Source organism: Serinus canaria, chromosome 22 (genome assembly GCF_022539315.1).
Source record: "Serinus canaria isolate serCan28SL12 chromosome 22, serCan2020, whole genome shotgun sequence".
Lineage (NCBI taxonomy): Eukaryota > Metazoa > Chordata > Aves > Passeriformes > Fringillidae > Serinus > Serinus canaria.
In genome coordinates, this window is record NC_066335.1 from 265,110 (window position 1) to 274,749 (window position 9,640).

Genomic DNA, 9,640 nt, shown 5'->3' on the forward strand with positions numbered 1-9,640 from the left:
GGGCCGGGAGGTCGTCCGTGCTCTCCACATCCACGTCCATCTCTTCTGCCGGGGCAACGGGAAGGGTTGGGGCTCCGGCAGGGCCAGGCCTCGCTCCGGCCGCGCCCCGGGCCGGGCTCTCACCTTGGTCCGAGTCGGAGCGCTCGGAGGAGAGGCTGGAGCCGATGCTGTCTATCCTGACCCGCTCCATGCCCAGCTTCTCCAGCTGCCGCTGCAGGTGCCGCTGCTCCCGCTGCAGCTGCTCGATCTGGTGCAGGGCACGGCGCTCCTGGTCCTCCAGCTTCTGCGGGGACACGGCACCCTGAGCCCGGGATCCCTCAGTGCCACCCGGGACACGGCACCCTGAGCCCGGGATTCCCTCAGTGCCACCCGGGACAGGGCACCCTGAGCCCGGGATCCCTCAGTGCCACCCGGGACACGGCACCCTGAGCCCGGGATCCCTCAGTGCCACCCGGGACACGGCACCCCGAGCCCGGGATCCCTCAGTGCCACCCGGGACAGGGCACCCTGAGCCCGGGATCCCTCAGTGCCACCCGGGACAGGGCACCCCGAGCCCGGGATCCCTCAGTGCCACCCGGGACAGGGCACCTGAGCCCGGGATCCCTCGGTGCCACCCGGGACAGGGCACCCTGAGCCCGGGATCCCTGGGAGCCACCCGGGACAGGGCACCATGAGCCCGGGATTCCCTCGGAGCCACCTGGGACAGGGCACCCTGAGCCCGGGATCCCTCGGAGCCACCCGGGACAGGGCACCCTGAGCCAGGGATCCCTCGGTGCCACCCGGGACAGGGCACCCTGAGCCCGGGATCCCTGGGAGCCACCCGGGACAGGGCACCCTGAGCCCGGGATCCCTGGGAGCCACCCGGGACAGGGCACCCTGAGCCCGGGATCCCTCGGAGCCACCTGGGACAGGGCACCCTGAGCCCGGGATCCCTCAGTGCCACCCGGGACAGGCACCTGAGCCCGGGATCCCTCGGTGCCACCCGGGACAGGGCACCTGAGCAGGATCCGCGTGCCACCCAGGACAGGGCACCCTGAGCCCGGGATCCCTGGGAGCCACCCGGGACAGGGCACCCTGAGCCCGGGATCCCTCGGTGCCACCCGGGACAGGGCACCCTGAGCCCGGGATCCCTCGGAGCCACCCGGGACAGGGCACCCTGAGCCCGGGATCCCTCGGTGCCACCCGGGACAGGGCACCTGAGCCCGGGATTCACTCAGAGCCACCTGGCATTACTCCCCAATCCACCCCGGCTCCCAGGGGGCTCCCACCTTCAGCACATTTGGGATGTGGAGCTGCAGGGATTCCAACGCTCCCAGCCATCCCAGCCCCATCCCAGTGCTCCCCCAGTTACCCCAACCCATCCCAGCGCTCCCCCAGTTACCCCAGCCCCATCCCAGTGCTCCCCCAGTTATCCCAGCCCCATCCCAGCGCTCTCCCAGCCCATGCCCCCTCCTGGCTGCTGCTCCCAGCTCCCAGCCCGGTGCTGGGTCCCATTTTTGGGCTCACCTGGATGTGGAGCCGGGCCCTGGTGAGGAGGCTGAGCGTGGTGTGCCGCCCGGCCGCCGCCCCCAGGGGCACCAGCCCCTTCAGCCTCTCCAGGCACAGCCGGAGCTGGGCACGCCTGCAAGGGGAGCACACAGCTGGCTCGGATTCCCGCAGGGCATTCCCACCCCGCTGCTGCAGGGAAAACGGGGTGCTGGGAGCTAAACCCCTCCAGGAGCCCTCCCAGTCCCCAGGGGCTTCCAGAAACTGGGAGAGAACTGCAGCCAGGCAAAAGGAAAAGCTCCTGGATAAACCCTGCTGGCTGCCGGGGGATCCCGGGCAGCAAAGTGCCAATGACCTCGGGATTCTGGGTGAGAATATCCACTTTTGGTCATCCTCTTCCCTCTCAGGAGGGCTGTGTGGTTCCTGCTGAGAGCTGAAGCTGCCCAGGCTAACACCCAGCTGCAAATCCCTTGGGAGTGCTTCCTTTCCTTGTTTTTAGTAGGAACAGGGTGGTTTTGGACACAAAAGCCCCAGATCCCTGCAGGAGCACTGGCTGTTCTCCAGGAATCCTCCCTCTTCCTGTGACATCTGGGTTTTCTCTGCTCCAACAGGTTAATGCAGGAGGGAAACTCCAGCTCCTTGAGGAAATCCCTTTTTCTGCTGAACAAAGCAGCAGATCCCAGTTTCCCCGTGCTCCCAGCAGATCCCAGTTTCCCTGTGTCCATTCCCAACATGTAGGTCAGGTCCTTGGGAAGGGGTTGGAACACCCATCCCTGAACCACCTGATCCCGGGCAGCTCCAAAGGGATTTTGCAACGACCTGCTGGTCTTGTTTGGGATATGCTGGGAGGGAACAGGGATTTCCTCACCCAAAGGGCCTCGGGATGGCAACACAGCCAAAAAAAGTGGGATTTACTCGGGGTAAATCCCAAACTCCAACTGGCTCAAAGATGAGCCTGTGGAAAGATAATTTTCCTGAATGAGCAGGGCTGTGGAGATGGAGATGATTCCCAACAACCAGGGATGGGGAATGCTTTAATCCTTGGTGTCCTTTATCCCCTTCCTTCCCTCCCAAGCCATCTCAGGGCGGTGGAACACCCCTGGAAAAACAATAGGGCAACAATTCCCCCAGCCCAGCTCCTGACACCCCCTGGCACTCACCTGTTCTTTTCCATCTCATTGTGTGTCGACCTGGAAGAGAAGGAAGAAGTCATTAACTCCTCTGGCTGATTAGGGATTAGCAGCTGGGATTAACACTGGGAATTAGCAAAGGCTCCCTGCAAAAGTGCAGACCCGGGGATGGTGAGTGCCAATAAAAGGGTCAGGAAAACCAGGAAATGGGATTTTAAACCAGAGACCCGAGTTCTGGAGCTGGGGCTGGGATCAACAGCCATCCCTGCCCCTCCACCCAGGAACACAAATTGGAAAAAGCATTTCCTGTGTCCACAGCACAGAGCAGCTCCGGAGGAGACCCCAACACACGGAACCCACAGCAAACCCCCCTGGAGCTCCCAAATTCCACGGAGCTGGGAAAAGGGGGAAAACAAGCTCGGGCTGGCCTTCCCTCCACTGAAATGCTGGAGGAAGCCACAGGAGACCCCAGCCCCAGGGAAGAGCTGCTTCCCTGCCCTGACCTCCCAGCACCTCCAGAGGCCTTGGGAAGCTCCACTCCAGTTTGGGGGAAATGTGGTCATGTGCCTGGAAACACAAACTGGGAATAACCCAGAGGTGTCTGGGTGAGGATTCCTACTGGGGGGGCCCTGGGGGGTCTGGGAGTGCTGGAAAAACAGGGATGTCACCAAAGGGAAAATGAGGAATGTCACCAAAAGGAAAAGCAGGGATGTCACCAAAGGGAAAGCAGGGATGTCACCAAAGGGAAAGCCAGGGATGTCACCAAAGGGAAAGCCAGGGATGTCACCAAAGGGAAAGCCAGGGCTGTCACCAAAGGGAAAGCCAGGGCTGTCACCACCACAGCAGTGGGAGATGCTCTCCAAGGTCTCCCTCCCTCTTCCAGCCTTTCCTGCTGGATCACCCTGCTCCAGTGGCTTTTGGGCCACATTTCCCCCGTCCCCAGAAACGTGCCAACCCAGCAGAGACATTTCCCACTCCAGGGGATTCTCCTGGCACGCTGGCAGGGCTCAGCTCCTGGGCTCCTGGGCAGGGTCTCCCTTCCATTTCTCCTGGATAAATGTTTCACACGCAGCCCCCCTTTACCAAGGGGCTGCCATCAGCTGCAGCTTTATCAGTTTTTTTCCTTAATTCTAAATAATCCAAACACTTCCTGAGCACGGGTACAGACAGGGGTGAAGCTCCCATCACCTGCACAGCCCTTAATTACAAATCCATCCTCTTTTCTGCCTGCCTCCTTCCTGGAACAGCTGCTTTCTCCTCAGGACTTGCATTCACCATCACCAATATTAGGAGGGAAAAAAGGAAAGAATTGATGGATTTTAATTCTGGATAAAACAAACAGGGACAGAGGGGATGGCAGGGAGCTTCACCCCGGAGCTCCCACATCTGTGGCTCCCACATCCTCTCCAGAGCCACCAGTTTGGATTCCCATCAGTCTGAACCTCAGCTGATCACCAGGAATCTGCTTTTCTATTCCTGAAAACCCCAACAGACTGACCCAGAGCAAACCAGATGGAAACCCAGAGTGAGTCCGGGCAGGACAAACCCCCGGATTCCCCAGGAGCCCGCCCGATTCCGCCCCCCGAGGGGTTCCCGAGCCCCGGGAGGGCCGTGTGGGAGCAGCCCCGGGGCACCGGGGGATGGCAAACGGGGGCGGCTCTGTCCCGGCGGCTGCCAAAGGTCGGGGCGGTGGCGTCGCGCAGACGGGAGCGCTCCCGAGCAGGAAAAGGGTGACAGATGTGCTGCCACCAGCACCTGGCTCCTCCCTGGCACCTGGGGACGTGTGGGGATGGAGCTGTCCCCGGGCTGGGGACACAGCCCGAGCCGGCCCTTGCCCACGGCAGCCGAGGGTCCCGGCGGGGTGGAACGAAGGCTCCAGGGTGTGGGGTTTGCCCCTGGAATTCCGTGTGGGGTCTTCAGCTTGGAGCAAAGGGGGTTCAGGGTTTCCAACCAGCGAGGAGCAAGAGGGGGGAGCAAGCACGGAGGGACACGGCGGGTTTGGGTGGGTAATTCAGGAGGTGACAGGAGGGTCCCCTCCCGCCCTGGCAGGCTCGGTGACAGCAGCAGCTCCCTGGGCCGCTCACCAGGGACAGGAAGGTGCCACCCACGGTGTCACACCCGCTGACAGGTGGACTTTGGTGACAGCAGAGCCCCACCCAGCGCTGTCACACACCCAGCCACAACAGGACCTCCCTGAGCCGGGTCACCCGCCGGCAGCAGGGTCCCCACTCTGTCACACACCCCGCGGCAGGAGGAGCACCTGGGGACAGGAGGGTGACCCCGCCTTTGTGACACCCCCGGGAACGGCGGGGGGGCCCCACCAGAGCCCGGGCACCGGGGAACCGGCACGGCCCGGTGCCAGCGGGGCTTCCCCGAGCCGGGACAGCTGGGGACAGGAGCCCCTGGCCCTGTCGCAGCCCCGGTGACAGCGGGGCCCCATCAGCGCACGGGGAGCGGGGCGGTGACTCCGGCCCGGCCGGAGGCCCGGGAGCAGCGGCCTCACCGGACACGGAGCCCCGCGAGCCTGTCCCCCCGCCCGGTGACAGCGGGGGCTCCCCGGGCCGGGCCGGGCCGCGCGGGGCCGGAGCTGCCCCGGCCGGGCCGCACAACGGCCGGGCCCCACCGGGCCGGTCCTCCCGCCCCGCCCGGTGCTGCCGTCACCTGCCGCCGCCGCCGCTTCTCCGGGCCTTGGCACGGCGCCGCGGGGCCTCGCCGTCCTTCCCGCCGGGCCACAGCGAGGCGTAACCGTGCTCGGCTTCTGCGGAGACACAACGGCGGGCGCGGGTCACCGCGGGGCCCGGCCGGGGGCGCCGGGGGCACCGCGGGGGGGCGGGGGGTACCTCGCTCCCGCCGCTCCAGGAACTCGGCGGCCTCCAGCAGCATCTGGATGCCGAGGCGGGGGGGGGCGGCCATGGCGGGGCCGGGACGGGCCGCGACCGGCGGCGCGGGGGGAGCGGCGGCCTCTGCCCGCCCCGAGCGCCGCTCCGCCAGACCCCGCGCGCGCCACGCCCCCGCCACCGCTCATTGGCCCAGGCCCGGACCGACCCCGCCCAACCCCGCCGCTGATTGGAGAATGAGGGGGAAGCCCCGCCCAGCGCCTCCACGAGCGGAGAAGACGGAGCGTGGCCGAGCCTGAGGACACGCCCCCCTCTCAATGCTATTGGACGAGAGGACCACGCCCTCCAACCATTGGCCCGACCCCCGGGGTGGCGCTCCGCCCACACAACCGGCCCCGCCCCGCTGCCGCACGCTCTGCCCTGACTCACTTCCTGCCGCTCAGCCAATGGCGAGGCCGGACGGGGGAGAGGGCGGGGCCTCGGCTACGTCGGGCAACGTAAGCACCGACAGGGACAGGGACAGAGACCCCCGGGATGGGGACAGGGCCAGGGACAGAGACCCCCGGGATGGGGACAGGGACAGAGACCCCCGGGATGGGGACAGGGCCAGGGACAGAGACCCCCGGGATGGGGACAGGGACAGGGACCCCCAGCATGGGGACAGAGACCCCCGGGATGGGGACAGGGACAGAGACCCCCCGGGATGGGGACAGGGACAGGGACCCCCACAAAGCCAGGACCCTCACCTCCCCCCTCCAAGCAGCCACCCTCCTGGGAGGGACCCCCGCGCCAGGGCAGTGACAGCCACGGGCAGGGTCCCTCTGCAGGGAGCACCTTGGGTCCCCCAAATCAAGAACCAACCCCGGGCAGGGCTCAGAGCACCCAAATCCCCTCCCAAAACTGGGAGCACCCCAGATCCCACTGCCCCTCGGGGCCTCCCAGCCCCAAAACCTGTGTCAACCCCAAGGATTTGTGGTAGGAGGAGTGGACGCCCTGCTTTATCTCTGAATGATAAAAATTAAAGGAAAAAATACATCCGGGGTTTTATTAACAGGGAAATAAACCAAAAACAGGGAGAACACAGCAAAATCCCAGCCAGAAACTGACCTTTGTAAAAAAAAACAACCAAACAAATATCTGGGAAACGGGAACTCGTGGTGGCTCTGGGTGTGGGATTTGTTGGGAATAACCCAAATTCCACTGGAAGCCAGCACGGGAGCCACCCAGGAGAGTGCAGGGAAGAGAAAATCCTTCCGTGGTGGGAGCCTGTGCCAGCGTCAGGCGATGAAATCCAGGGGCCTGTTGAATCCTCCTTTTCTGTTCATGTATTGCCTGGGCAAGGATGAAGCCAGAGTCAGCCCCAAATCTGGGGAAATTGGGACAAAAACACCCAGGGGAGGCTGGGAATGGGTCTCAGCAGCCACAGGGAACCCAATTCCCCAGGGATTTGGGCAAAAGGAGGGCAGGAAGGCTCCCAGTGAGGAGCTGCTGCAGAGGAGCCCAGGTGCCATCAGAAAGGGAGCAGAAGTGACAATCTGGGTGGTTTTGGGGACAAACCAGGGGAGCAGCGCCGCTTCCTGCTGCTCTGGTCCTGTCCAGGCCTCACTGGGCACATCCCAGCTGCTCCTAAGCTGCTCCTCACTCCTCATCCTCCTGATTTCCCCATTCCCAGGGGATCTGGAGAGCTCTCACCTCTACTTTTGAGTCTAAACCTCACCAAAATTCCATTTTCCCCAGGCCTGGAGGCTGGATCAGGGTGAGACCGTGGCCACAGCTACCTCACCAAACCAACTCCTCTCTCCATCCCAAAGCAGGAGGGACACACCTGTACTTCCTCTTCTGGGACACGTTGATGGCATAGGCATTGGCAGCACCATCCACCTTCTTCCCCTGAGGAGAAACGCCCCAAAATCTCATGGATTATCCCCAAACAGGGCAGGCCACACCGCAGAGCCCCTGGAGTGGCGCTCACCTTGGTGGTATCAAAGGAGGCAAAACCCATCATCTTCATCATCTCAATCTCCTCCTCTGTCTTGCCCTGCAAATCCTCCTCTGAGGGAAGAAAATCGGGGACTGAGCAAACACGGATGTTGGGATTCCCGGACATCCAGGTGTCCCTGGGCTGGCCCTGGCCCCAGGGGGCACCTGGGGGTGCTCCAGGAGGGAAACCCCCCCTCACCCGTGATCTGCCGCTCCTTCTTGGAGTCCTTGAGCTCCTTCTTCTCCTCATCCCGGCGCTCCTTGGGCCGTGCTGGTGACGAGGAGCTGGAGCGGTGCCGGCGCGGGGACCTGCTGGGGCACAGAGCTGGGGCTGCAATCCCCACCTGGAATCCCCACCTGCAGCTCCTGCCGCCCCAGGCCACCCAGGGTGCCCTCACTTAGCTGTGCCCACCCCATGCTGGTGTCCCTGTCCTCACCTGGATCATCCCTGCCATCATCTGGCTGTCCCTGCCCTGACCTGAATCATCCCTGACATCACCTGGATGTCCCTGCCATCACTTGGATCATCCCTAACATCACCTGGATGTCCCTGCCCTCACCTGGACAGTCCCCACCCTCACCTGGATCATCCCTGCCATCATCTGGCTGTCCCTGGCCTGACCTGAATCATCCCTGCCATCACTTGGAACATCCCTGCCCTCACCTGGATCATCCCTAACATCACCTGGATCATCCCTACCCTCACTTGGATCTCCCTGCCCTCACCTGGATCATCCCTAACATCACCAGGACAATCCCTACCCTCACTTGGATGTCCCTGCCCTCACCTGGACAGTCCCCACCCTCACCTGGACGGTCCCCGCCCTCACCTGGATCGCCTCCGGTGCGGGGAGCGGGAGCGGCTCCTCCTCCTGTCCCTGTCCCGGGACCGCGATCGCTCCCGCCGCCGCCTGTCCCTGTCCCGGGAGGTGGAACGCGAGCGCCGCCGCTCTGCCCGGGGAAGACTCAGCTGCTGCTCCCTGCCCGCTTCCCAAAGGAAATCCCACCGAAAACCCCAGCACAGACCCGGGACTGCCCTTCCCACCCCGCCGGGACAGGTCTGGGCTCAGGGACCCCTCTGGGTACCCCCAGGAGGGAAGGAGCAGCAGGAAACATCTCCAGCTGGACGAGAGGGAATGATCCAGGGGGGAATCACCCGCGGGGATCAGCCAGGAGGGGAGGATGGTCCCCAAAAGCTGAGCAAGGTGGAGAGGGGTGGGAGGGGGTGATGGTCCCCAAAAGCTGAGCAAGATGGAGAGGGGTGGCAGGAAAGGAAGAGAAAGAGAGGAGGAGGAGATAAGGATGGGGAGGGGGAGCAGGAAGAAATGGAGAGGAAGAAGAGAAGAAATAGAGAAGGATGGGGAGGGGATGAATGAAGAAAAGGAGAGGAGAAAGAGGAGAAAGAAGCAGAGAAGGAGAAGGAATAGAGAAGGATGGGGAGGAAGAGGAGGATGAGGGAGGCAGCCCCTGCTCTCCCCCACAGTGAGGAACCGGGGCCTCCCCACCCTGAGGGTCTCAGACCCCCCCACCCCCGGCCCTTCCACCCCGATCTCCCCGAGCCCGGTCCCCCGGGTTCCCCCTGACCTCCCCGCTGCTCCCGTCCCTCCCTGGCTCCCCCCGGTGCCCCGGTGCCTCCTCACCCCGCCGCGGCGGTGACCGGGAGCGGCTGCGGCCCATGGCCGCCCCTCAGCCCCGCGCTGCTGCTCCCACGGCGCCGCCGGCCCGGGGGGACCCGGCCAGAGCGGACCGAACCTGAGGAGAGCCGGCCTGAGGGGATCGGGCCTGAGGGGACCCGGCCAGAGCGGACCGAACCTGAGGAGAGCCGGCCTGAGGGGATCGGGCCTGACGGTAGGCGGCTGAGGGGACCGAACCTGAGGGGATCGGGCCTGAGGGGAGGCGGCCGGCGGGGCCGGTCAGCACCGCATCGGGACGCACCGGGCCGGTCCCGCCGCTCGCCCCGAGAGCCCGCCCAGCCCGGAATGCGAGGGGAAGGCCGGGAGGAAGAGGAGGGCTGGAAAGAGGAGAGGGCAGGAAGGGGAGGGGAGGAAGGTGGGGCCGTCACCGTCGCCCTCTGCAGGCCCCGGTCCCGGCCCCGGCCCTCTCCCGACCGCGCTGTGGCTGTGCCGGGGGTTCACGAGGGGCTTCTCTGAGAAGCTGCTGGAACCTTCCCGCTGTCCGGCACACCCAGCGCCAGCGGCTCCGCAGGGA

At 64.6% G+C, this 9,640-nt stretch overlaps 2 protein-coding genes across 2 annotated transcripts in view; both read right to left on the bottom strand.

Annotated features, from left to right (window-relative positions):
- Window positions 1-5,596, bottom strand: part of LOC103822716 (uncharacterized) — an 8,324-nt gene extending 2,728 nt beyond the window's left edge. The window contains exons 1-6 of the mRNA XM_050982742.1: window positions 5,456-5,596; window positions 5,277-5,373; window positions 2,646-2,675; window positions 1,507-1,621; window positions 124-283; window positions 5-45 (exon numbers count right to left, since the gene is read on the bottom strand). Of these exons, the coding sequence (XP_050838699.1) occupies window positions 5-45; window positions 124-283; window positions 1,507-1,621; window positions 2,646-2,675; window positions 5,277-5,373; window positions 5,456-5,528 (516 nt within the window). The 5' untranslated portion in view covers window positions 5,529-5,596. The remainder of the gene's footprint in view (window positions 1-4; window positions 46-123; window positions 284-1,506; window positions 1,622-2,645; window positions 2,676-5,276; window positions 5,374-5,455) is intronic.
- An 874-nt stretch (window positions 5,597-6,470) lies between these two features.
- SNRNP27 (small nuclear ribonucleoprotein U4/U6.U5 subunit 27) lies at window positions 6,471-9,426 on the bottom strand. Its single transcript, XM_050983126.1, has 7 exons — window positions 9,245-9,426; window positions 9,073-9,184; window positions 8,263-8,383; window positions 7,632-7,741; window positions 7,425-7,504; window positions 7,278-7,342; window positions 6,471-6,784 (listed from the first exon to the last, which is right to left on the bottom strand). Exons 2-7 carry the CDS (start codon window positions 9,107-9,109, stop codon window positions 6,730-6,732), a joined length of 468 nt encoding a protein of 155 aa, XP_050839083.1. The 5' UTR covers window positions 9,110-9,184; window positions 9,245-9,426; the 3' UTR covers window positions 6,471-6,729.
- Window positions 9,427-9,640: the final 214 nt, after the last annotated feature.

Bases quoted from the DNA above. Each gene is read 5' to 3' on its own strand.
- SNRNP27 (XM_050983126.1), bottom strand. From the start codon at position 9,109: ATGGGCCGCAGCCGCTCCCGGTCACCGCCGCGGCGGG. The intron at 7,742-8,262 runs GTGAGGGCGGGG...GTGCCCCAGCAG, and splicing joins CCGCACCGGAGGCGATCCAG to GTCCCCGCGCCGGCACCGCT. The intron at 6,785-7,277 runs GTGTGTCCCTCC...ATCCTTGCCCAG, and splicing joins TCCCAGAAGAGGAAGTACAG to GCAATACATGAACAGAAAAG.